The sequence below is a fragment of the Cygnus olor genome, chromosome 25 (assembly GCF_009769625.2).
Source record: "Cygnus olor isolate bCygOlo1 chromosome 25, bCygOlo1.pri.v2, whole genome shotgun sequence".
Classification (NCBI taxonomy): domain Eukaryota; kingdom Metazoa; phylum Chordata; class Aves; order Anseriformes; family Anatidae; genus Cygnus; species Cygnus olor.
In genome coordinates this window covers 2170899-2196821 of record NC_049193.1, presented here as the reverse complement: position 1 = coordinate 2196821, position 25923 = coordinate 2170899, and the positions used below count along the sequence as shown (strand labels likewise).

Genomic DNA, 25923 nt, shown 5'->3' with positions numbered 1-25923 from the left:
CTCCCGGTGCCGAGTGGGCTGGTACCGAGCAGGTCCCGGCGCCCCGGTTCCTGGCTCCCAGCAGGTCCCGGTGCAGCGGGACCGGTACCTCCCGGGGCCGAGCAGGGCGCTGCCGAGCGGCTCCCGGTGCTGCCGGTGCCTGCCGGTGCCGAAGCCCCTCCCGGTGCCGGCGGCGCGCAGGGCCCGGGGCGGGGCGGGGGGGCGGAGCGGGAGCCCCGGGCGGGCCGGGCCGGGCCGGGCCGAGCCGAGCCGGGATTAACCGGCGGCTTTGGGGCCGCACCCGCGGAGGGGCCCCGGGGCGGCGGCGGTGCCCGGCCCCGTAGGAGCAGCCCCGGGGGCGGGCGGCCCGGCGGGACCATGCCGGTGATGAAGGGGTTGCTGGCTCCGCAGAACACCTTCCTGGACACCATCGCCACCCGCTTCGATGGCACACGTAGGGCTGCGCCCCGGGACGGCGGCGGGGGGGCGCGGGCAGCGGCAGGCGCTCTGGGAAGCGGCGGGGGGCGCCCGGGGCACCGGAGCCCCGCGGGGCGCGGCGGGACGCGACCCTCGGCGCTCTCCATCCCCCGGCCGGGCTCGGTCCCCCGGCCCCGTGCAGCCCCCGAGGTGACCGGGAGGGTCCCGGTCCCGCGCAGCACCAGGGACAGAGGCGCCACCGTCGGCACCGGGCGCACCGGGAGGGGTCCGGGGTGCACGGGGTGCACGGAGAGAGACCCCACCCGAGCACCCCCAGCACGGTCGGCACCGGGAGGGCTTGGGGTGGGCAGCACCCGGTGCAACGGCAGCACCCGGGCCCGGAACAGCCCCGGGATGGGAGCGAGGGGCTGGGTGCTGCCCTGAGCAGCCCCCGGAGCTGGGTCCCGGTGCCAGGGGATGGCCCGGTGGCACAGCGCGTGCTTGTCGCGCTTGTGGCACACGGCGCTGCAGCCACCAGCATGGCCCTCGGGGACCCCGGTGTTGCACCGGCCAGCTCCGTGCTGGGCACTGGTTCTTTGCTCCCGGAGCTCAGGTGCTGGGCAGGGCCCTGCCCGCCCCAAGGGGGCAAAGCATCTGCTTGGAGCTGTGTCCTTGGTGAAGGTGGGCACTGGTAGCTGTGTTCTGGGGCAGGGGTCCAATGCTGCCGGTTTTGGGGCCGCTTCCCACAGCTGGAGGTGCTGGGGCATCCTTGGGAGCTGGGCTCCTCCCCGTGTCCGTGCCCCCTTGCTGGGGCCAGGACGGATTAAAGCCCTGGCACGTTGGAGAGGGGATTACGCGGGGGTGCCACGTGCCAGCTTCCGGCAGCACCACGCAGCCACCCAGGGATGGGTCGTGTTCGGCGCTGACCCCGCGCCTCCCCAAAATCACCTGGGCCTCCCAAAATCATCTGGGTCTCTTGCGGTGCTGGGAGCGATGAAGAAGATGCTCGGAGCCTGGGGTGTGCCAACACCAGGGGGTTACCCCCCGGGACCGAGGGTGGCTGAGAGCATCCTGCTTTCATCCTGCATCCTGACAGCACCCTGCTTTCGACGGCTCGAACCCGCCTTCCGGGCACTTTTAAATAGTGTCCGGCTTTGTGGGTTTGATGCGTCTCTTATCGGCTTTATCTGCCATGGAGAGGGGCTTTAGCTGCAGCGATACGTGGTGCGAATTAACCCTGCCTCTCCCACGCAGCCGCTGGGCCCCTCATCCAGGTGAGCTGGCTGCTGCCGCAGGGGCTGTGCCCCCCTTCACAGCAAAGCCAATCCCAAATGCAAGCCATGCAAGCCCCTTTTCTTTTTTTTTTTTTTTTCCCTTTTCCTAATACCACACCCTGGACGCCACGGTAATCCTGGCTCCCCAGAGCCAAAATCTGGCCTTAGTCACAGCTCCCAGCTATTTTTGCTTCTCCAAGCTAATCCTGGGTTGAGCTGCGCCGCGGTGGCCCCGGCGCGCCTCCCATCGCACCAGGGCTGTGTGCGGCTCCCTCCTGCGTCCCTACCCGGGCTGGGGTGTCCTGGCACGGCTCTGCCGTCTGTGCACAGGCCCTACAATCCTCTGTGGGTCTCCCCCTTCTTTGTGAAGTGGGCAAGAGACATCCTTCTGGGTGCCTGGGCTGCGGGGTGCAGGGGTGCTGAGCTGGGGATCCGCAAGCTCGAGACCACGTCTGGATGCTGGCACCCGTCCTGCCCCCCCCCGCTACCGCAGCCCCCGCTGGCCGTGCACCCCTCTTCCTTGCCGCCCTCGTGCGCACCCTTCCTCGGGCTAAAGCACGAAACCATCTGCCCGGCTGGCACCGAGCCCGCAGCCAGCGCTGCCGCGGCCCCGCTGGCAGAGCCCCCGCCTGGCCCGGGGTTGGCAAAAGCTTTCCTGGGTGATGCCTCCAGGGAAACTGCAAGCTCCAGGGGGCTCTTGCCCTGGCTTAGCCCTGACTTGGGGCTCGGTGGCATCACTCACGGAGCCAGGAGATGTGTCGGGGTCTTTCCCCTTCCAGCACAGCGGGGACCTCCAGGTCCTGGGGGTGGCAGGGCAGGGAGATGAGCTTGTCCTTGGGGTCTCCCGGCTCAGATGAGGGATCGGCCCCACTTCACAGCGTGGGGCACGGTTCTCCACGGCTCTGCTGGCCCTCAGGGTGAGCAGGGGGTTGTGGGCCAAGCCTCCCTGGTGGCCGTGGGTCCCCTGGTACAGATGGACGGGTGTGTGGCCACCATCGTGCTGCGGTAGGAGAGCGGGGTCTGCGGGCAGGATGGAGACCAGGCTCCTCTTCCCAGATGGACCCACGGACGGGGTGGGATTTCTGTGCTCCACCTTGGGGTGCAGGGGCCATTCGTGCCCCCCCACCCCACACCCCAGGGCAGCCCCGAGCCCTCAGGGGCCGCCGTGTCCCCTTGCAGACAGCAACTTCATCCTGGCCAACGCGCAGCTCCGCCGCGGCTTCCCCATCGTCTACTGCTCCGACGGCTTCTGCGAGCTGACCGGCTTCGCCCGCACCGAGGTGATGCAGCAGAAGTGCAGCTGCCGCTTCCTCTGCGGGGCCGACACCAGCGAGGCCGTCCTGCAGCGCATCGAGAAGGTGCTGGACAGCAAGCAGGAGTGCCAGACCGAGGTCTGCTTCTACAAGAAGGGGGGTGAGTGGCGCTGGGGACCTGCGGGCGGCTCCAGCCGGGGCTCGGCCCCGTGCCGGACAGCGGAGGGGCTCTCCTGCCTTCCCATCTCCTCTCCTCCGCGCAGGAGCGGCGTTCTGGTGCCTGCTGGACATCATGCCCATCAAGAATGAGAAGGGGGAGGTGGTGCTCTTCCTCTTCTCCTTCAAGGATATCACGGAGAGCCGGGGCAAGAGCCACGCGGGCGACAAGAAGGAGGGTGAGCCGTGGCTGTGGGATGGGGATGGGGTGCAGGGAGCATCAGCAGCGTGTGCAGGGGGCACGTGGAGAAGGGGTTCCCGGCCCCAGCCCGGTTTTTTGTCCCAGCTTGGTGCCACCCATGCAAGGAGGGGTCCCCAGCCCCCCTCTGTTGCTCCAGGTGGCTCCCAGGGCAGGGGATGGGAGCAATGGGACCAGTCCCCCAGCCACGGGGCTGAGAGCCCATGTGGGGACCCGGTCCCCCAGCAGCAGCACGGCCGCTGACCGAGCACATCTCATCATTGCAGAGAAGCAGAGGAGCAAGAAGCCCAGGAGCTCGCACCTGCGGGCGGCGCGGCGGCAGGGCCGCACGGTGCTGCACCGGCTCAGCACCCAGTTCGCCCGGCGGGACCGCAGCGAGATGAAAATCAACCGGGTAAGGGGCTGGGGGTGCGTGCACAGCCCGCTCCCCCCAGGACGCTCCCCCCTGGGCACCAAAATGCCCTCGGCCCCGGGAAGTGCAAAGGCTGCAGCAGGACCTGACTGTGCCACGGGGAGAGCAGAGCTTTTGGCAGCTCTTGCCACCTTCTCCTCTCCTCGTGTGTTAGCTGTGTTGAAACCCAGCTGCTCAGGCTCCGGCAGGGCCGTGCTTGCCCCAGGGGAGCGCCGTTACCAGGAGCTGGCAGCCCGAGCAGTGATGTCCCCGTGGCAGCGTCCCCGTGCCAGCCTCCTCCTGGGGCTGGGGGGCTCCGGCGCGGGGTCCCCAGGGCACGGTCAGGAGATGCTGAGCCACGGAGGACGGGGTTGGGACAGCACCAAAGCTATCGCTGCCCATGCAGAGGGTGCTGGTGGGCTCTGCCCCCACCACATCTGCACCTGAGACCGTTCTGGGCAGCAGCTGGCGCTGCCGGTGGATTACGGCTAATGGCATTAGCACGACATTAATTAACGGGCCGTAAGCGGGTACCCTGCGCCTGCCTTTGTGGGTGACCTCCGCACAGCCTGCGTGCGACGTGCCCCGCTGGACGTGTGTGCCCATCACCGTGGCATCGGGGCTGACAGCCGGGGGCGCCCCAGGCCAGCAGGAACCAGGGGGACGGGGTCTGCAGTGCGGGGCTGCCCCCGTGCCACCGCTGCCGTCTGCTCCCCCAGAACGTGTTTGAGAACAAGCCGTCCGTCCCCGAGTACAAGGTGGCCTCGGTGCAGAAAGCCCGCTTCATCCTGCTCCACTACAGCGTCTTCAAGGCCCTGTGGGACTGGCTGATCCTGCTGGCCACCTTCTACGTGGCCGTCACCGTCCCCTACAACGTCTGCTTCACCGGCACGGAGGACAGCCTCTCGGCCGCCCGCAGCACCATCGTCAGCGACATCGCGGTGGAGATGCTCTTCATCCTCGGTAGGGACGCTCAGCCCGGGGCTGAGCACCCATGGGGGCACGAGGATGCGCCCGGACGGGACCAGGGTTGATCCCCGTCCCCCCCCAACCCGGCTGCCCCATCCGTAGCGGGGTGTTCAGGGCTGTTTTGCTCTCCCCGGGGCAGATATCGCCCTGAATTTCCGGACGACGTACGTGAGCCAGTCGGGCCAGGTGGTGTACGAGCCCCGCTCCATCTGCATCCACTACGTGGCCACCTGGTTCTTCGTGGACCTGATCGCTGCCCTGCCCTTCGACCTGCTCTACGTCTTCAACGTCACCGTGGTGAGCTCCGGGGGCCCTGCGGGGGGAACCCGCTGCTCCCGGCTCGGTCTGGGGGCCAGCTCGGGCAGCGGGGGGAAAGCGGAGACCGCAGCTATCGGGGGAAGCCTCCCGAAAAAAGAAAACGACCTCGGGCAAGCGCGGGGTGCAGCTGGGCTGGGCAAGCTGGAGCGGAGCAGGGAGCGGTGCCCTGAGAGGGGAGGCCACGGTGTGAGGGCACAAGCAGCGGTTTCCTAAAAATGCTGCCAGGGGACTGAGGCTGCAGCTGGCAGGAGGGATCCTCTGGGCTGAAGGCAGCTGAGCTGAGCTGGCCAAGGAGCTTCTCCATCGGCCCTGTCCCAGCAGGGTCCGAGCCCAGCATCTGCTATGGCTCAGCTCCTGCCCTGTTCCCCTGCCCAGTCCCACTGCCCTGGGCTCCTCCCGATGCCTGGTGCCGTGCTGGGAAGAGTCAGAAGGACGGAGATGGAGCTTTGGGCAAGGTGGGAATCCCTGGGGGAGCTCAGCACCGCTGCACATCCGACCCATCCTAAGCCAGGGCATCTGGCTCTCTTTGTCTAGGACCCTCGCAGGCGAGGCTCAGCATCTTGCTGCCATTTCCCCTTGCAAAGCAGATCAGATCAGCTCTCTGCCAGCACGGCTTCACCATCCCCAGCCTCTGACAGCAAATCCACCGCTCCCCGCGTCCTCCTCCTGCCGGCTCGCCTCCCTCCCCTCTGCTGGGGTGCCCAGAGCAGGGTGATGGGGACGGAGGCTGCTCGGGGAGGGAGCGCTGCCCAGCCTGTCCCGTAGCTGTGGCGGGTGGTGAAGGGTCCCTGCCCCGGGGGGAGGCAGGTGGGGGGTCCCTCCTTGACCCTGCCGCCGGTTTCACCCTCGTGCCCCGCTCCCCAGACCTCGCTGGTTCACCTGCTGAAGACGGTGCGGCTGCTGCGGCTGCTGCGGCTGCTGCAGAAGCTGGACCGCTACTCGCAGTACAGCGCCATGGTGCTGACGCTGCTCACGTCCATGTTCGCGCTGCTGGCCCACTGGATGGCCTGCATCTGGTACGTCATCGGCCGCAAGGAGATGGAGAGCAACGACCCGCTCACCTGGGACATCGGTGAGCGGGGCTGCGCGGCGCGGGGGCCGCCGGGGGTCCCCGCCGGTGGTGGGACGGAGCGGGCAGGGGGTGGGCAGCGGTGTGTGGGGGGGGGTGGTGCAGCATTTTTGGGTGGCTCCTGACCACAAAGCAAGATCGGGGCAGGGACGGGAGCCGTGCTGAGCACCAGCACTGACCCCTGGCTGTGCTTGGCAGGCTGGCTGCACGAGCTGGGCAAGAGGCTGGAGGCTCCCTACATCAACAACTCGGTGGGGGGCCCCTCCATCCGCAGCGCCTACATCGCCTCCCTCTACTTCACCCTCAGCAGCCTGACCAGCGTGGGCTTCGGCAACGTCTGCGCCAACACCGATGCCGAGAAGATCTTCTCCATCTGCACCATGCTCATCGGGGGTGAGGCGGGGATGCGGGGACCCGGGCAGGGCACTGTGGCGGGGAGGCGATGGGTTTAGGGGAGAAGCCCCTTTTCTGCACGCTTCGGCCCCGTGTTGCTGGAGGGGGCAGAGCCCAGACCCTGCCCGGGTCCCCGGTCCTTACACGGGCCTGACGCTGCCCTCCCGGCCCCCAGCGCTGATGCACGCCGTCGTCTTCGGTAATGTCACGGCCATCATCCAGCGCATGTACTCGCGCCGCTCGCTCTACCACACCCGCATGAAGGACCTCAAGGACTTCATCCGCGTCCACCGCCTGCCCCAGCAGCTCAAGCAGAGGATGCTGGAGTACTTCCAGACCACCTGGTCGGTGAACAACGGCATCGACGCCAACGAGGTAGGAGGGTTCGTGAGGGCTGGAGCAGCCTCTCTCCTGCCCCCCACCCTGCTCACGGAGCTGGGGGTGATGGAGGTGGCAGGGCGAGCGATGGGAGCATGGGGGAGGGGGGGGGGGGGGTGTGTGCAAGCGTGCACGCGTGCTGGTGTCCGTGCTCTGCTGCTGGAGGGATCAGAGCTGTGCGCCGGGACTGGGGCAGGTTCCTGGCAGCACGAGGAGCGGGGACGTGCAGATAGAGCAGAGGCAGCCCCAAATCAGCCGGAGCTGGGCTGGGTTTACCACCCAGGGCTGCTGAGCGGCGAGGTGCTCCATCGTGCCGGGGCTGGAAGCTCGCTATCAGCCCCAGGCACCACCAGCACGCCGGCTCCTCTCCCCCCCGCCCCCCCCTCCGCCCCCCAGCTGCTGCACGACTTCCCCGACGAGCTGCGCGCCGACGTGGCCATGCACCTGAACAAGGACGTCCTGCAGCTGCCCGTCTTCGAGACGGCCAGCCGGGGCTGCCTGCGCTCCCTCTCGCTGCACATCAAGACCTCGTTCTGCGCCCCCGGCGAGTACCTGCTGCGCCAGGGCGACGCGCTGCAGGCCAACTACTTCGTCTGCTCCGGCTCCCTCGAGGTGCTGAAGGACAACGTGGTCCTGGCCATCCTGGGTGAGGGCTGCCCCCACCCCCCCACCCCGCAGCACCTCGTGCTGCCCGGCCGGCACGGGGGCTCGCGCTATAGCCCATAGCCCACCCCGTCCCGCAGGCAAGGGGGATTTGATCGGCGCCGACCTGCCCAGCAAGGAGCAGGTGATCAAAAGCAAGGCGGACGTGAAGGCGCTCACCTACTGCGACCTGCAGTACGTGGGGCTGCGGGGGCTCTGCGAGGTGCTGCAGCTCTACCCCGAGTACGCCGCCAAGTTCACGGCCGACATCCACCAGGACCTGACCTTCAACCTGCGGGAGGGCGGCGAGATGGAGGTGGGTGCGTGTCCTCCCTCGCAGGCCCCTTCCCGGCCTCGCGTCCCCAGCGCCGGGAGCGGGGCTGGGGCTCTGCGTGGCCGCGGAAGGGGATTTTATCCGCTCCGTGCTCGTGGTCCTGAGGCTCCGGGGCTGGGGAGGGAGCTGCGGCTCTGTGCCCCCCCCCCCCCCCCCCGAGCCGTGCAGGTATGTCCCAGCTTCTCTCAGCTCTGCACAACTCACGGCGTTCGCAGGCAAGAGCATTTGCGGCACAGGAGGCTTGGAGGGCTTGGGAATGGGGGCGGAAGGGACTTGGGGGCCCCCCAGGGAAGGCAGCCAGGGCGTACCCCCCCCCCCCCCCCCCCCGCCAGCACGCAGGAGGCAGCGCCGGGGGCTGCGGGGTTTTGCCACGCTGCCGGGGGGACGTTCTGCCGCAGAAATAGCTCCGCACCGCTCGGCCTCCCCCGGCTCTGCTGCCGGCTCCGAGCAGCCGGGGGCTCTGCAGCGCGTCCTCCCCGGGGGCACCCGTCGCCTCCAGGCCCTTTACAGACGGGGAGGGCGCTCCCTAAATCCTAAATCCTAAATCCTAAACCCAGCACTTGGGAGAGGTGTAAATAAACCGCGGTGGGTGCAAACAGCGCTTGCTGGTCCTTGCAGCTCCGGCTCGGGATGCGCAGAGCACCGGGAGCAGCAGAGGAGGGGGGAGCAGAGGAAGGCCCTGTGCCACCGGGTCCCCCCCCCCCCCCAACAGGCTGCTGCAGGGACCGCTGCTGGGGGCTGGGGATTTTGGGTGGCACCGAAAGGCCGGGGGGGGTGGGGGGGCTGCGCACCGAGGTGGGCACGTTCAGGGCACGGGGGGGGGGGGGGGGGGGGGGGGCCGCTCGTGGCTGCTCCCCACCGACCGGCTCCGTCCGCTCTCCCGCAGGGGCTCTGCCGCTTCTCCCGCTCCCCGCGCCTCTCGCAGGTTCATGCTGCGGGGGGGGGGGGAAGGGATTTTGGGGGGGGGTCAGGGGGCCACTGACACCGGCCCTGACATCCCCCCGTACCCGCAGCCTCGCCCGGACAGCGGTGCCAGCCCGGAGAAGCCCCTTCCCTCCATCCTGGAGGACGAGGAGGAGCAGGACGAGGTCTTCCAGCACTCGCCCACCGCCCACCGCCAGCTCTTGCTGCCCCCCAGGAGCAGCCCCGCACGCCGGGGGGGCGCGGGGAGCCTCCGGGGCTCGGAGCGGGGCAGCCCCTCGGTGCGGCACCGGGGGGAGGCCCAGGCCTCGGAGGCGGGGGGCAGCAGGGGCAAGAAGCCGCCCGAGCTCCTCATCCCCTCCCTGCACGCCCCCGAGCCCCCCGAGCTCAGCCCCAGGTAAGGCCGGGGGTCGGGGGCTGCGGGGGGAGGCGAGGCCGGGGGGGGGGGGGGGGGGCGAGGACCCATCCTCAGCCCTTCCCCACCCCAGGGTGGTGGATGGGATTGAAGACGCCGGGGGGCCATGGGAGGCGCAAACCTTCACCTTCACCGCGGCCCCCCCGCTGCGGAGCGCACCGGGGGGCTGCCCCCCGCCAGGTACGGACGGGGAGCGGGGTTGGGGGGGGGGGGGTACCCCGGGGGGGTCCCCAGCGACCTGCGGTGTTTTCCCGGCAGGGTGTGGGGAGGGAGGCCCAGTGCTGGCGGCGGAGGCGGAGGAGGTGAAGGGGAGCGTCCTGAGGCTCAACGCCGAGGTGCGGAAGGACCAGGGGCTGCGGGGGGGGGGGGGGGGGGTGATTTTATTTTAAATTTTTAAATTTTTAAATTTTTATTTTTTTAAACTTTTTTAAAAATTAATATTCTATTTTTATTTTTTATTTTTTATTTTTAATATTCTATTTTTTATTTTTATAATTTTATAATTTGTATTTTTTTAATATTTTAAAATTTATTTTTCAATTTTTGTTTTTTTTTTTAAATTTTAATATTTTAAATTTTTGTTTTTATTTTTAAAAATTTAATATTTTGAAATTTTGTTTTTATTTTTTATTTTATTTCTTTATTTTTATTTTATGTTTTATTTTATTTTCTATTTTTTAACTTTTAAAATTTTATTTTAATTTTTTTTATTTTTAAAACATTTTTAATATTTTAAATTTTTCTTCTTCTTTTTAATTTTTATTTTTTAAATTTTAATATCTAATTTTTCTATTTATTTTTTTTTTAATTTTTATTATTTATTTTTTTTTTTTCTCCCCCCCCCCCCCCCCCCCCTAGATCAGCCGTCTCACCCGGGAGCTCGCCCACCTCAGCCGGGAGCTGCAGCGGATGCTGGAGCTGCTCCAGGGCCGCCCCCCCGGCTGCCCCCCCCGACCTCCCCCCTCCCCCTCGCCGCCCCCCCGCCCCTCCCCGCTGCCCCCCCCCTCCCGGGGCTCCCCCTCCGCCAGCCCCCGGGCCAAACGCTTCCCCTCCCGCAGCCGCTCGCCTCACGCCTCCTCCGGCCCCCCCGGCCCCCCCTGGCTGGGCACCGAGGGACCGTGCCCGCCGCCCCCCGCCGCCCCCCAGCCCGCTCCCCGCTTAGCCCGGCCGGCAACGGGCTCGCAGCCCCCGGCGCCGCCCCGCTCTGCCCGTTCCTTCCCCGGTTGCTCGGCCGCCGGGGGGCCCCCAGCCCGCCCCCAGCCCCGCTCCAGCTCCGCCAGCTCCCGCTGACCCCCCCCTTCCCCCCCCCGGAGGCTGCCCCGGGGGTCCCCGCGGGTCGGGGGACGGCCGGGACCGGCCCCCCACCCCGGTCACCGGCTCCGGTCCGGCTCCCCCCCAGCCTTACCCCGCCGGGGACCCCCCCCCCCCCAAGCACAAAGGCTGCACCCCGGCCTCTCAACAGCAGGGATTTTGATACCGGTTTTGATACTTTTTTTGCCCACGGGGGCTTTTTTTTTTTTAAAAAAAAAAATCAGCCCCCCCCCCCCCTCCCCCAGCCCCCCCCACAAGCCCGCCCCGGGGCCGCGCATCCCTCCCGTGCCCGGTGCCGGGCACCGGCTGCTGCCCGGGGAACCCCCGGGGGGTCTGCCGGGGGGGGGGGGGGTTCGGTGCTCAACGGGGGCCCCCAGCTCTCGGGGGGGGGGGGATCTCCGGGCTGGGAACCCCCGCCCCCCCCGGGATGGCAGCCGTGCGGTGTCACCCCGCCGTGGTTTCTGTCCCTTATTTTTTTTCCTCCAAGGGCGCTCCCCCCACCCTCACCCCCACCCCGGGCACGACCTCTCCTACCTGTGCCCCCCCCTCCACCCACCCCCCCCCCCCCCAAAAAAAAAAAAGCACAAACGGGAAATAAAAGCTCTATTTTTACAGCTCCGGGGCACTTTGCTGCGGGAGGGGACCGCAGCCCCCCAAGGTGGGGAGGGGGGCACAGCCTTGGGGGGGGGGGGGGGCAGCGGGGACGTGAGGGGACCACAGCCCCCATGCTCGGGGGTCCCCCGCGCACCGGGGTCCCCAGCCTGTCCCCCCTCGTGCACTGGGGTCCCCCACAAATGGGGGTCCCCAAAAAACGGGGTCCCCAGGTGCCCCCCCTCATGCAGCAGGCTCCCCCGTGCACCGGGATCCCCCCCCCCCCCAAACCGGGGTCCCCAACCTCTTCCCCCCCATGCACCGGGCCTCCCCACGAACCGGGGTCCCCCTTGCACCGGGGTCCCCAGCCTGTTCCCCCCCCCCCCCCCCACCGGAGTCCCCCACAAACCGGGGTCCCCCCCCCAAACCGGGGTCCCCAGCCGCCCCCCCAATGCAACAGACTCCCCCCTGCACCGGGGTCTCCCCTGAGCCAGGCTCTGCCCAGTTCCCCCCCCCCCCCCCCGGCTCACCACCCCCCCGCCCGCTCCCGTCTCCCCGGGAGCCCCTCCTTTACCGGGGAACCCTCCCCCAAGAGGACTACAACTCCCATCACCCCCCGCGAGGGACGCGCCGTGACGTCACGTCGCCCGCACTCCCGTGACACGGGCGCGCCCCGCTAGGCGGGGAGGTGGGCGGTGACCCAGCGAGGAGGGGAGGATGATTGACAGCCGCCTCTGCCAATACCCTGCGGGCCGGGAGCGGAAGGGGTGGGCGGATCCGGAAGCGGAACGGGTAAAGGCGGAAGTGAGGGTCGGGGCCTGCGAGACGCAGCCGCGGCGGGGAGCGGCGCTGCGGGCGGTGAGTGGCGGCGGGGCCGGGGCAGGCCTGGGGGGAGGCTTCGGGGGGGGCGGGGGGGGCTCCTGCCTGGCCCTGACAGCCCCGGGCCGCTCCCCAGCTCCGCTCCGGGCCGCGGCTGCCTCAAACGGGTCCGGTTCCCGGGGGGCCCGGCGGCGGGGGGGGGGGGCGCCGGGGCTCGGGGGGCGCCGCGGGGCTGGGGGAGGCCTGAGGGGGGGGGCTAAGGCTGGGGCTCGGGCTCGGGCTCGGCCCCGGGTGGTTCCATCCGGCCCGGGGGGGGGGGGGGGGGGGGAGGTCAGCGCCCGGTGCCCCCGGTGCCGGCTGTCGTTAATTGGGGTTTTCGCCGTGATTGGGGCGGCTGCGAGGGGCCGCCGCGGCGGGCTGCCCCGTGCCGGTGTCTGTGGTGCGCCGCTGGGCGGTGGCGGTGGGCCTCCGGGGGCTTGGAAGGGGTCTGGGGAAGGGGCGGCCCCTGCGGGGTGCTGGGCTTGGGGGGGGGGCGGTGCTGAGGTGGGGCCGGCGGGGCGCTGAGCAGGGCCCCGTGAGGGCTGAGCCTTCACCCCCTGGGGGTGGGGGCTCCGCGGGGCTCCGCTGGGGTGCGGTGTGGGGGCAGCGCTCGTCAGGAAGCTGGGTGGGGTCCCTGGGGAGGGACTGAGGTGTGGGGCCGTGTGGGGGGGGTTCCCTGGAGGGGCTCCCAGCTGCGCTCAGGTGTGGGGCCCTTTGTAGGGTCCCTGGAGGGGATCCCGGCCCCCCCAAGGTGTGGGGCCGTGTGTGGGGTCCCTGGGAGGGATCCCCGCCCCCCTCAGGTGTGGGGCCGTGGCCAGGCTGCTCCCCACCTGCACCCCGAGGCCTCCCCTGCTGCGGGCTAAAAGCTTGGACCCGGTGCTTAGGGCCGTGGCTTAGCGGTGATGTTGGTAGCCGGGGGTTGGTCGGACCCGAGGATCTCGGAGGGCTTTTTCCAACCCTAAATGATCCCTTAAGGATCCTCTGAGACCCTACGAGGCCGGCCGTGCGGGCGCGGGGGGGGAGCGGCGGGGCTCGTGAAGTCCCCGGGGGTCCCGCTCGAGCGTTGTCCCCGGCAATGCCGGGGGGGGAGCCCTGGCAGCCCCGAGTGCTGCCCCCTTGACGCCAGCTCCTCCCCGGTCTGCCCAGACCGAACCTGCCGCTGCTCCGCTGCTCCCCGCTGCCCTCTCGCTTGTGGCTGCCGGAGCCCTGCCCTCGACGGCTTCCGAAGGCGGGAGGGAATTAGAGGGAAGAGGGCACCGGGGGGGCTGTTGGAAGTCTTACGGGGGGGGGGGGGGGGGAACTCCCATCTCCTGGTCTTGGTTTTACGCGTGCTGGGTCTCCAAACGCTTGAGCCGCCCCGCTTACGGCGTGACAGCGGGTTCTGCTTCGTGTTCCGTGACGACAACTGCGTCGGATCCGAAGGCAGGACCGCGCAGCTTGGCGGGACACAAAGAGAGGGGTTTCTGGGCCACGCGGGCGCGGCGCTGCCGTGCTGAGGGAGCTCCCTTGGAACATCCCCTCGACGCTCGCCCCTGCCTTGCCTCTAAAAGGGTTTCTGGTCCTTTTTTTTTTTTTTTTGGTTCTGCTGGCTGGTGAGGGGGAAGCTGCGGTGGAGGAGGGCGAGGAGCTCGGGGTGGTGGGCCTGGAAGGCTGGGAAAGGCTGTGCTTGGCTCAGGGACCGCTGCTCGGGGCTGAAATCCCTCAGACTTGCCTTGGGCCTCGCAGGCTGCCCGGGCAGCGCTTCCACGCCATCTTCCTAGAGGCAGCCCTTCCCTCGAAGGTGCCGCGGGCTAATTCTGACCGATCCTTTCTAGGGTGAGGGCCCCGGGCTGGTTAGGTGGGCTCTAACGCCCTGTGAGGTGAGGGAGCGAGGTAAAAGGGGACTTGCGGGGAGGGATTGAAGTCGGAGAGCAGCAGAGGGGGCGGCCAGCTCCACGCGCGGCTGTGAGCGTAGCGAAGCCAAACGTTGTCTGGTTGGCCTGGCGTCGGGTCGCTGCCCTGACGGCGAAACCGGTAACGGACCGGGCAGTGCCCGGAGCGAAACTGAGCGGTGTTCTCACGCCGGGGCCGAGCCTCGGGGTGAGGAGTGGTGGTGGGAGGCGTAACGGTGCGCTTCACGTCCGCTTCTGGTGCCTCTAAAAGAGGGGGGCAGCCCTCGAGCTGCTCTGGGCCCTGCCCCGGAGCTGCTGGGAGCTGGCGGCGTCCCCCTGGAAGGGCCGGGGGCAGGATGCCAGCCCCTTGCAGACGCAGGGAACGCTTCTAGCGGGGTGGGCGTAGCCTCGAGCGTTTGGGTCGGCGTGCCTAAAAGAGGGCAGAAGGCAGGAACGGCGGCGTCGGCTCTTTTCTCCCCTTGGGATACAAAGTTTCTGAAGCCCTCTTGTGCAAGTTCTGTGAAAGCCGGCGGAGTAACGCTACGGAAACGTTCCAGCCGCTAGCCGGGAAGAGCGGGCCTCGCTGGGAGTGACAGCGTGGGGGCTGAAAACCGCTCCGTCTGGCCCCAAAACGAAGGCTTGTCTTCCCCCGAAGCACGGGAACGAGCTGCCGGAGCAGCCCTACGCAAACAGATAAGAAAACGCCGGTTTTCGTGTTTGCTTTTCTTTGGTAGTGCTCCAGATAAGGAACTGCTGGAGGCAGGAGGTCTCCGCGCGGTCTGGGAGAGATATTATGAAGGTCACCGGCCCTGTCGCAGCGAGGATGGCGGCTTCCTGCGCTGCGTTAACGAGCTTGTTGTCTCGTTTGCGGAGCAGGTGCTGTCTGAAGGCTTGTTTTTGCTGGCCTCGTGGTCAAATTCAAGCCGAGCCTTTTGAGGCCGCGCCGAGCAGTGGGGCAGCGTCGAGCACAGGAGGTACGAGAGCCTTGCCTGGGGGATTAAAAGCGCGTAGTTCTACTTCGAGCCGACCTGGGCTGTGCTCGTGAGTGTCTTTTAATCGCAGGGCATCGGCTCCTGTGAAGTAGGACTGAGCTTTTGTGGCGTCGGGAATAAACGGAAGCAGGCAGGGGCTCCGGGAGGGAGGTGACGCGGGGCACGGGGTGTTTTGGTGTCTGGGACGTGGAGGCTTCGCCCCGTACAGCTAGGGAGAAGCTTCTGTGAGATGAAGGCGATGCACGCAACTCTTGGAAGAGTTTTGCTGCAATTTCTGCCCGCCTGACGCTCGGCGGGAAGCTGCCACCTCGCGCTCCGCTCCCCTCTGAGCGCCTCTTGAGTGCCTCGTCCCCGCAGCTGGCCTGAGAAGAGCTTGACTGAGGCAGGGCCGGAGCTTTGTGCTCCTGGCTCTCCCATCGTGCTGCTCCGGTGAGTTTACTCACGCGGGTTTGGGTGCCCCCGGTCGCCCCACGAGCTCGGACCTTACCCCCACCTCTCTCCTGGCCCCAAAGGAGGGGCAGGAGCACAACCCCTCAGCCCGCCCTACCTGCCCGTTCCTCCCCTGATCTCTCAGGGCCCAGCTGCGGCTCTGAGGCTGTCAGTCCTGCTGTTCCGCGGAATTCAAACCCCCGCCGGATTAGGCGGGGAACTTCCCTGCAGTGCCCGTGTGTGTGGCCAGCATGGGGACAACTCTCCCTGCTGGCGCTAATTCACCGGGGAGCGCCGAAACCTGCGGCTGGAGGGAAGTACCAGCGGGTGTAACGGCTCCTCGCCTCGTTAGGTGTCTTCAGGAACTCCTGGTGAAGAATTACTTCAGCCGAGGGCACCCTTCTGAAGGGGTTAAACTGGCTACGAGGAGGCTCGAGGGACCGCGGGTGTGGACCTGAGCGCTCCCAGGCTCTCGTGCCGCAGGAATTAACCCCCTGGCAGCGCTGCGGGCGTGGGGATGGAAGGATTTAGGAGTTAATATTTGTCTGGAGCCGCCTTAGGCCAGCGGAGCAGCTTCGGTGCCTGGTCGGGGATGTTAAAGGTGTTCGAGGTGGCTTGAAGGTGAGAATCGCAGCTGAAGGTCGCTCGCACTTTGCCCCTGCGGGATATTCAGTGCGCTCTGCGCGGGGACTGGCTGAAGCGCGCCTGGCTCAGCTCTCCGAAGCCCCCGAAACTCTGGGGAGATCCTGGAGACGTCGCTCAGGTCCCAGAGCTGAGACGACGACCGGTTGGTGCTGGGGATAGAGGCCGAGTCGCTTGGGTGAAGAGGAGCTCCCCTGGCAAGCCTCGTTTAATTGAAATAGGAACAAAAGGCCAGAGAGCCAGGTCCAGAGCTGCCTTTCGGTTTCTTGCCCGAAAGGCTTTGACGGGGCTTCGGAGGTGGCTGGGCTGCGGCTGACGTCGCGGAGCGGGGCTCTGCCGCCTTGGCTCTGGGCTTTGCCGGCCGCGGCGCTGTGCTGCGAGCTCGGCGTCTGCGCTGGGTGGAGTGGGAGCCGCGGGCCGGCGGCCTCGAAATCCCGGATGCCGAAGTCGTTTCTGAAAAGGCGCCGGGAAAACCAGCGGGCTGCTGGGGCCGCTTGGGAAGCTGCGGCTCTGCCGGCGTCGGGAAACGTGTGCGCGCGTGGAGAGGAGCCGGCGTTCCGGGCTCCCTGTGCCTCGTCAGGGCTGCAGGCAGCAACAAAAAGGTTCTAACTTGCCCTGCGTGAACCCGAATTACCTCCGAACTAAAACGAAACGTGCCCGGGTCCTCGGGGAAGAGACTGCGGAGAAGCCGTGACTTTAACTTCTGGTGGTGGAACAGCCCTAGGAGTGGATCTGCAGTCGCTGTCTAGGCTGGTTTGGGCCTGAATCTGCGTTTTGGGGCTTGCGGCGCAGCTCCTGCCAGCTGCCGCGGCTCGTTCCCCAGTTCGGAGCTGTTACCGAGGCTCTAGGTTACGGCCCTACTGGTCAAGAGGCCGCTCCTTGTGTGTGGAGGGAAGCGCGTGCTGGCTGTTGAAAGCTGAAATATTAAAACGGAGCTGGCTTTAACGGGGCTGAGGGCCTGAGGGCCGTACTCGCTGCTTCCCGGCTCTTTCGGGAGGGCCGGAGCAGGTTTCGGATCTCTCGCCGCTTCTGCGCGGTGCCGCCCTCGTGCAGCAAGGCTTTCGAAGACCGCTCTTATTTATTAGCGTAATTAGATCAGCATTAATGTGTTGAAAAGGGTGCGTGTTCAGCCGATCGGGGCAGTGGAGTCCTCCTGGTGGCCTGGTAGGTCCCCCGCCTGCTGCTGCTGCTCCTTGCCCGTGGATCTGGGTCCTCAAAGCGGCCCGGCTGTGGTGGATGGGGGCAGGAGGCTCCTGCTGGCAGAGCTGCCTGCTCCTTCAGTGGCAGGTGAAGCAAAAAGCGCTCGGTACCTTCCGGGCTCCCTCTGCCAAGGAATTCATGTAATGCTGTCGGCTGTTTGACAAGATAAGTATTTCACTGGGGGTTTTTGTCTCGAGTCTTTTGAGCCTAAGCCAACAAATCCCCGGTGAAGCATTTCTCGCGGAGCAGAAGCGGTCCTCGGATAACGAGGTTCTTCAGAACGGTCTCCAAATATCACCAGCTTTCTGAGCAGCCTTCGCTGCTGGGTGAACGTGGCAAAAATCAGGTTCTGTGCCTCCTGGCACCTTAAACTCGTGGATTCCCAGTGATGGGGAGCCTTGTGAGGTGATGCTCGTGCCGGGGCTAACGAGGGGTGTGATTATAGTTGTCCCGTAGAGACTGGGGTTCTTGTACGGGGCTGTCTCGTGCTGATCTTGAGCGTCCTAACAGCATCCTAACAGCTCTGGGACGTGCTCCTGCTCTTGGGTGGGCTGGGAGGGCAGCGGTGCTGGCGTGAGCGTTCTCATTCAGGGCGGTCAAATCCTGAATTCCATATTCACGGCCTTATCGACTTCACAGGGCTGGAATTCGGTACTCGAGCCCTTACAGCAAATCCTGACAAACGGGAGAGGCGTTGAGGAGCAGGAACTCCAGACCTGGAGTTCTTGGTTGCTGGAGAGCATCAGGTGTGGAAACCTGTCTCTGAGGCACGCAGCCTCGCGCAGGCCGCTCCAGGAGCTCGCGGGAGGAAGCTCGGCACTTCTGCGTTGATGCGCAGCTCCCGCGTGGAGCCCGGTGGGGCAGCTGAACCGAAGCGCGTTCCCTCTCGTGAGGGGTCTTGTGATACTAAAGCTGCTCAGCTTCGTCAGCCGCGAGAGAAGCTGAAAGAAGGGCTAAAAGGGAGACCTGCGAGCCCTGGCTGCGTGAGCATCAGACCCTTTTTGTCCTGACTTCGTGGGCTAGCAGCTGAAGGTGCAGCTCGCTGGCGCTGTTCGCCGGCGGAGCGTTGCTGCGGTGGTTTCGGTCTGCTCGGCCCGTGGTTTGGGTGCCGTTGCCGCCGTCCGCGGAGCAGGAAGAGCGCGGGCTGCCCGCTCTGCGGGACGGGCGGAAGGGGCAGCAGAGACGGTGGCTCCGCGGCGACCGAGGCCTCCCTGCTTCCCAAACAGCCGCCGATCGGCGCGGGCTGAGCCAGCGCGCACCCAGGCTTTTCTTAGTCGAGCTGCCTGGTATCTCTGCGTTCAGCAGTCGAGTTGCGCTGCTGACAGGAACAGAGGAATCCTCGGAGATGTCGGCGTTAGCAAAAGGAGCCGAACGGCCTGCGATGGAGAGCTCTCGCTGCCTGCAGCTCCGGTAGGCTCTCACTTCAATCCCCTCTGCTGCCTGTGGGCATCAGCAGAGGTGCCGAGAGGCTCAGCCTGCTCGGGTGTGTCCTTAGCCCGAGACCCTCGGTGCAGTTAGGGTCACCTGAAGCGCATCCTGACGACCTGGCAGCTTTTCGGGGGGGGGGCACGGAGCCACGTAATCGTACGGGCAGGCTTGAAACCATCTTTAGGTGGTGATGAGGCGCTCCCAGGTTCTAACTGCCCGACCGTTTGCTCCGGTCGGCAGCTCTCCGCGGTGGGCTGGACGCAGACGTGGCTGCTCAACTCCGTTGGGGTTCACGTCGCACAACCGGACGGCAAAACGGAGCGAGGCCGGTGGAATATAGGTCACGCCGAGACTCGGGGGATGTCAGCGGGCTCGTTTCCTCGTTTCGCTGCGGGGATCACCCCTATCGTGTTTCGGGAGGTCAGAGCTCGGCTGAGGCACGCTTCACGTGGCTCTCAGCGTGCTGCGGGCTGGGCTGGAACGGTGACGGAGCTTACACGCCTGCTGACAGGCTGCCCCGGGAAAGGAGCGCGAGGTTAAACAAGCAAAAGCCGTTCCTTTGCGGCCGTGAGGCTGAGGAGGAGCTGCGGAAGGCGGAAACTTCCTCGGGTGGGTGCAGGCGGAGGGCTTCTGGTGTGCCCCCCCCCCCGCCCCGGCCCTGGGTGCTCCCCGAGCAGCTCCTGGCCCCCGCTGCTTCCTCACCGTCCAGCGAAACACAACACGCGGCTCGTTTTTGCTTCCTGTCAGGCTTTCCCATCCTGCCCAAACACGTTCGTCCTTCGGTGGACGAGGGGTCGGGTTCCTCGCGGGGACCCAGCTCTGACCCGCTCGCCGCTGTTCTGCGGCGGGTCCCAGCCCCGCTGGGCGCACTGGTACCACCAGCTGCCGCCTGCCAGAGGTGCTCTTGGCGTGCCTGGTTTATCAGGAGCCCTGCTCCTTTCTGTTCCTAATGAACTGCTCTGCGCTTAATGACCCTTTTCATTATGGTAATCCTTTTATACAAGAGCGTAATAGCGCTCCTCAGACAAATGGGATAATAAAAAGAAAGCGTTTACAAAAGCAAACGTGCTAATGGTCTGTCACAGCATCTCAGGCGCACAGACTTGGAATAAGCCGTGCCTCCGGATGGTTTGACTCTTCTTAAGCTGCGGGTAGGTCTGACAGCTCCTCCTCGCCCAGCGAGCACCGGGCGATGCAGATTAGTCCTGTCCTCTCCTGGGCACGTTCAGCCGTTGGCACCGCGTTGCTGGAAGCAGGACGCTAGATCGCGGCTTTAAATCCGTCTCGTGCCTTGCGAGGGAACGCGTTCGTTCTTTCACGTTTCATAGCCAGCGAGTGAAATCTAACTCGGCGGTGCCCTGAAAGTATCTGCAGGGCTTAAATGTTGGAGCGTTCCGCATTTGTTGCGCTCAAAAGTATGACTGGACTTCCTGATGCTCGGTGATAAGCGCCTTCCGTGCCTCGAGCACGGGGCTGGACGGGCCGCTCCACTCAATGGCTTCGTGGCTCGGCCTCGCAAACGTCTCGCCGCGCTCAAAGCTGCTCCTCGAGGTTTCTTTCCCATCTCCTTTCTTCGGTGGATGGGACTGGCGCAGCAGCGGGCTTCTGGCTCGCCTGCCTGATCAAAGCAGCTTCGTGTTGGACGTCCCCGTAAGCCGCGGCGTTCTGCAGTGCTTCTGTTTGGAGGCTGCGGAGCTGGGCTGCGCCCCCCCCCTCCCCGGGTGAGCTCTCCGGCTGAATTTGCTGGCTCGAGGCTGCCTGTCAGGCTGTGGGACCGAGCTGAAACTCGAGCCGCGGTTCAAGCGGCCTCTTGGCAGTCACAGCCCAACGGGGTTTGCTCTGAGAGCAGGCATTTGGAACCCGGTGTCTGCTCTTCGGCCAGCCTGGTTTGCAGGGGACGCTTCCAGTTCAGCCCCAGTTTAACTTGCTCTAAGCTTCCTGTTCACAGGAGCCCGGTATTTGCTGGCTAAATTCGCTCTAGGCATAGAAAGCGTTTCCCTGGGGACGTGCTCAGAACTTGATGAGAGGAGGAATTGTCTTTCGGGGCTTTTTTTTTTTTTTGCAGTTGTCTTTGACGAGAAGCTTGGGCTCTGGGAGCTGAAGGAAGGCGGTGATAAGGAGCAGATGCAATCGGTTGCAGCATTTTGTCAATGACAGGAAGTGGGAGTAGTGATGGGTACAGGAAATCTGCCTGAATCCATGTCACCGTGCGCTCCCGGAGTATTCCTGTCCTCAGCTGCGAGCAGATAACAGCTGATAGCAGTGAAATGCCCGGGGGGGCAGGGAGGTGAACCGGCTGCACACCAGCCTGGCTGCTGCTTGCACCGCTGCCGTGCTCCTCCTGCGCAGCACCGGAGCCTTGGTGCCGTTGCATCGCGTGTAGGTGTTGCCCCTGCACTCTGATAAAGCTGTCTAGACTTCGTTTGGTGATAAGGACCCGCCTGCAGCAGTGATGGGAGTAGCCGCTTTCTGCCTGTGAGTGCAGCCTGTGCCCAGAGCGTGGCTCCCGTCACAGCCCCTCTGTGGCAGGCGTCTGGTGCACCGCCTCGAGGCTGCCGTAGGACCGCTCTTGGAGGCAGCGTTTAATAGCTACGGCCCTTTAAGTAATAGTAAGGGCCTTTAAGCTAATTAAGCTAACACTGAATATAGAAACTTTTGAGTGCCCTGTGGTCTGGAGGGCTGACAGCCAGCGCCGCTTCCCGTTACGGCTTACGTGGAGCTTCTGAAGACCTCTGCGTTGATGGTCTGGAGCTGCTATCTTGTGAGCCTGGGAGAGGAGGAAGGAGTTAAAGGTCAGCTGCAGTTCCCTCCATGAACTGAGTAATTGTTTTAATAGACAAAGCTCTAATAAGCCGACTGGCATCCTGGCTGGTCGCTGCTTGCCTCGCCCTAGCAAGGTGTGTGGCACATCACACAGGGCGCAGTGGGGAGGAAGGGCTGTGTTACCATATCCCTTCTCTGAGGGGGCTCGGACAACTTCAGATCCTGCTGCAGGAGCTGCTGATGGACGGAACCTACCCGATGTGCTGCGGTGCCTGCAGCCGATAACCTTCCACAGGGGGAAGGAGCCAGCAGCTGCCCGTGCCGATGGTGGCTGCGGGTCAAAACCACCCTCTGGAGCTGGCAGGGCTGCTCCCCGAGCGCGTCACTAACTCTGACCTCCTCTTCCAGTTGCAACCTGCCTCCAGGTGGATCCAGCGCGCGACCTGCAGCGTCCTTTAACTCTTGGCGCTCCTGCACTTAGACCACAATGGCAGGTCGAGGTGGAGCTGCTCGACCGAATGGACCAGCCGCCGGGAACAAAATCTGCCAGTTCAAACTTGTTCTCTTAGGAGAGTCGGCAGTGGGGAAATCCAGCCTCGTTCTGCGCTTCGTGAAGGGGCAGTTCCATGAGTACCAGGAGAGCACGATTGGAGGTGAGTGCCCGCTCCAAATGGCCGTGGTTACGAGATGCTGGCCCTGCTCGTGCAGCCCGGGGGTATCAGAAGTATTAATGGCTACTTCAGTCTGCTTTTTTCCTGCTATAAATAGCCAAGGAGCTAATAACTTTAACTCTTGGTCTGCAGGTTGGTAGTGTGAAGATCAGTGCGTTAGAGAATAGTGCTATGGCAACCACGAGTGCTCTGCCTCTGAGGTGTCTTTACTCCCAGTACTTGAATTCCTACTCCTAATTAGAACCGAGGCCTTCAACTTGGTTTATAACCCTTAATTACGTTTTCAGATGAGGAGCTGGGTTTTCAGGGTGGTTTCCAGCCTGATACTGCAAACTAATTCCCCAGCTCTTTCAGGTCTAGTAGTTCTTCAGCTTAAAATCGTTAGCGTGGTGCCACCAACGAAAGGTCAGGCAGCGCCCAGCTCCCTGGGCAGTGATGTGAGGAGGTGTGCAATGAGAAGGCTCAGTCTGTAGTAACCCATGTGGGGGTAAGTACGGCTAAAAGTATAGCTTATGGGCAGGCAGGGCTTAAAGCTCTGCCGCAGAGGGCCCTGTGGGCAGTCTGCTGTTGTACTTCAATCCGTATCCGAGCCTGGTTGTGTTACAACTGGAATGGCGGCGTGGTATCGTGCTCACTGGAACGAGAAAATGACCAGTTTCTAAACCGGGGAGCGCCCTGTAACTGGGCTGACTTCAGTGCTTTGGGGGGGGGTGCTCTCCAAAGCTACTCCTGGGGATTTTGGAGCAGCACAGTGTGACCTGAGCGCTGGCTGCTGGGGAAGGAGGAGCAGCGCTGCTGTTCAGCTGGCTGCTGCTTGCTGGGCTCTCGGAGCCACCTTCCTGTTGGCAGCTTGCCGCTCGGCGGCTCTGGGGTTCCTGCGTGCAAGTAGCTCGATAATTCAGCAGAGCTGCAACTTCCACGGCGAGAGGCGCTGCGCTGGCCTGCCTGGGGCTTCTGCCAGCTCCCGTGCAAAAGCAGAACTGCTCGGAGCCGCAGGGGCTCTCCAGCTGGAGGCGAGGCAAACACAGCCCTTCTCTTTCAGCTGCCTTCCTAACGCAGACGGTCTGTCTGGATGACACAACGGTGAAGTTTGAAATCTGGGATACGGCAGGGCAAGAACGGTATCACAGCCTGGCACCCATGTACTACCGAGGTGCCCAGGCAGCCATTGTTGTCTACGACATCACTAACACAGTGAGTACTGCACCGGGGCCCTGCCTGTTTATTGGGATGAGGCGTCTACATCTGTACCTGATGCTTCTTGGCCCCCTGGGGGTGTTGGGTTTAGGGTCCCTGGCAATGCCAGCCTGCAGGTACTGACAGCCTCTTCCTGGGTTCTGACCAAGGCTGTCTGAGCCGATAAAGGATCCTGCTACAGAGTGCTGTAGAGGCAGAACGCTTCTTACAGGAAAGACTTGTTCTAAACATATCTCCACTCTGCATTAATAAGAGGCTGCCCTTCCTGACTGCCTCCTGTTTGCTTCCAGGACACATTTGTACGAGCCAAGAACTGGGTGAAAGAGTTGCAGAGGCAGGCTAGCCCCAATATTGTAATTGCACTAGCAGGAAATAAGGCAGACCTTGCTACCAAGAGAGCCGTGGACTTCCAGGTAAGTGGGAATCTGGTTCAGTCGCTACCTGAGCGGTCAGGAAAGCACCTTCTTCATCAACTGGGGGTTTGGTGTCTATGTCCAAAGTGCTTTGAGGGATGTGATGAAATTTGAAATTCATGCCACCGAGAACCCCCACGATTGCCCCTGGAAGGGAATTTTAGCTTGCCTTCTCCAGGCACTTGCATAGCCCTTGGAGCTCTCGTTGGTAACAATCATGATGAATTATGAAGGCCTGTAGGACACAAGCTTGTGTTTTCGGTCCCTGCTGCTGCCTTGCTTACACACTGCTGAAGACAGCACCGGATGAAATGGTGTTCCTTACCTAAAAGACACCTGAAGCTTGTTTTCTAGTCATCACTTGAGCTCTTAGCTCAGATTGTCTAAGGCAGACTTCCTGATAGGAGCTCTTATCTCACAGACCTCTGCACAGCACTGCTCGCAGTGCGTTATGGTGTGCGTTACGCTCCCAGCCAACCAAAGTACAAGGTGCTTTGTTGCTCGAGACGTGCTGTGTCCACAAACAGCCTGTGCTGCTGTGCCCTGGCTCCGCTGGGGGGGACACCAGCCATGCTGACTGGTCGGTGGTGTGCGTCTCCCAGCTGTCCTGGCCAGGCAGGGCTCGGGGCTGGGGTGGGAATGGGTGGCCTGGGGCAGAGGCTGCCTTCAGCGTTCCGTTTGCCAACAAGTGAAGCGTGTGAGGCCTGCTCGGGCCTCCTCCTGGCAGGCTGCCTTTATCACTCTAATGTGATTGTTTCTAGGATGCACAAACATATGCAGATGACAACAGCTTGCTGTTCATGGAGACGTCGGCGAAGACAGCGATGAATGTGAACGAAATCTTCATGGCAATAGGTAACAGTTTGCGGGGAAAAGATGTCTGGGGTAGCTCTGAGCACCAGCAGCCCCCTGGCAACAGCCCCGGGAGCTCCTGGGTCAGCCGGGTTCTGGAGGCTCTTACTGGAGGACGTGACCAGTTTGCTAGGCTTTCATATACGGTCACTCAGTCCTGAGTGCTTGGAGCCTTTGCCCTGTTTGCTCTCTGCATTTGTCTGTAGTGAGTAAGGGTGGAGCGGAACTGACCGCTAAAACTAAAAGTGGGTTTGTTTAATGTGCTTGTGCTGCCAGCAGTGTCCAGTCCCAGACTTCTTAAGAGGCAGAGGCTTGTCCAAAGCAGGCTGAGCCCAGCGTGTGGTCTACAGCGGGGAGGAGGTCTCGCTTTATAGGGGAGCTTATTAATGTCTTGCTTCTTTCTAGCCAAGAAACTGCCAAAAAATGAACCCCAGAACGCTCCGGGTGGTCCGGGCAGGAATCGGGTGGTAGACCTTCAGGAGAGCAGTCAGCCCAGCAGGAGCCAGTGCTGCAGCAATTGAGCAGCCGATCCCACCCGCCGGAGCCCTTGAAGGACGTGACTGGAATCCATGCTAACAATCGCACTTACCGTAGAGCGGCTGCTGCTGGTGGCTGCTGTGATTTCTCCATCCCTTTCTGATCATAGGCTGGAGGGGAGTTCTTCCACCTGCACCTTTCTGTACAAATACTAATTAAATTCTAAGTCTTAAGTCACTTTTTTAATATATGAACTTCTCTTCCCTCTTCCTGGTGGTGGTGGATGCACGACCTGGTGTCTGCCCAGCCAGCTCATCCCTTCCCACGGGTGAGGGCCAGCAGCACCCAGGTCCCACAGTACTGTAGTTCACTATTGGAAACAAAGGGATATTGAGACTAGACAAACCTTGGTTAAAATTACCCACGTGCAAAAGCTAAGGCTAACACCAGTACGATATGCCTAGAACAACCACTAAACTGTAGCATTATAGCGACAAACTCTGGCTCTTCGGCCACTTATTGACCAAATCAATTATGAGTATTTTGGGGTGGGGCAGAGGGAAGCAAAACTGGTTTCTTCTGTATTTTGTATTGTATGTTTCTTCATGTAACCAATCAGTATCTTGTCAATATAGTACATACAACTAGCTGCCTGTTGTCTTTATTTGTGTTGGACTCTAGCATGCCAACTCTTTTCTATCTCTGGTTCTGTCGTAATGCACTAATCCTATTGCAACTTTTGCAAGAATCCTGTATAGAAAACTTGTCCTTTTTTTGATGGTTGTGATGCCACTAACGTTAACCCTACTCTAGTGTGAATACACATGGTTTACTGATGTACAGAGGTGGGGTGGGGGAAACCTCAGATAACCTGTCAGTGGGAACTCTGTATTGCGAAAGCCTGTAATTCCACACAGTGTGAAGGGAGGTATTAAAATGGCTTCTGTTGCCAGACTCTAACTGATGTTGGCTGCTGCCTAGTGCCTAATGCAATGTCTTATGCATACCGGTATTTAAGAGGAACTGTCAACCTAGTCTTCATCGCAAACTTCAGTTTCGT

At 63.4% G+C, this 25923-nt stretch overlaps 2 protein-coding genes across 3 annotated transcripts; both read left to right on the top strand.

Moving 5' to 3' along the window:
* Positions 1 to 357: 357 nt before the first annotated feature.
* KCNH4 (potassium voltage-gated channel subfamily H member 4) lies at positions 358 to 10104 on the top strand (the record flags this gene model as incomplete). Its single annotated transcript, XM_040536322.1, has 16 exons — positions 358 to 433; positions 2850 to 3083; positions 3187 to 3318; positions 3605 to 3732; positions 4449 to 4692; positions 4838 to 4995; positions 5881 to 6088; positions 6284 to 6478; positions 6654 to 6853; positions 7253 to 7502; positions 7600 to 7814; positions 8719 to 8757; positions 8846 to 9150; positions 9242 to 9366; positions 9448 to 9503; positions 10027 to 10104. Coding segments are annotated over exons 1-16 (2643 nt in total), but the record flags the coding sequence as incomplete, so codon positions are not given.
* Positions 10105 to 11816: 1712 nt separating this feature from the next.
* Positions 11817 to 25510, top strand: RAB5C (RAB5C, member RAS oncogene family). Of its 2 annotated transcripts, none has more exons than XM_040536918.1 (6): positions 11817 to 11928; positions 21662 to 21906; positions 22967 to 23118; positions 23412 to 23534; positions 24296 to 24389; positions 24792 to 25510. In XM_040536918.1, the coding sequence occupies exons 2-6, from the start codon at positions 21741 to 21743 to the stop codon at positions 24905 to 24907; spliced, it is 651 nt and encodes a 216-aa protein (XP_040392852.1). In that variant the 5' UTR covers positions 11817 to 11928; positions 21662 to 21740; the 3' UTR covers positions 24908 to 25510. The 2 variants fall into 2 exon arrangements, with proteins under 2 accessions (XP_040392852.1, XP_040392853.1); XM_040536919.1 differs by lacking the exon at positions 11817 to 11928 and adding an exon at positions 17707 to 21282.
* Positions 25511 to 25923: the final 413 nt, after the last annotated feature.

Excerpts from the sequence above, each read along its gene's own strand:
- RAB5C (XM_040536918.1), top strand. The coding sequence starts at position 21,741 with ATGGCAGGTCGAGGTGGAGCTGCTCGACCGAATGGACCAGCCGCCGGG. Across the intron at positions 21,907-22,966 it reads CCAGGAGAGCACGATTGGAG|CTGCCTTCCTAACGCAGACG; the intron begins GTGAGTGCCCGC and ends CTTCTCTTTCAG. Across the intron at positions 23,535-24,295 it reads AGAGAGCCGTGGACTTCCAG|GATGCACAAACATATGCAGA; the intron begins GTAAGTGGGAAT and ends GATTGTTTCTAG.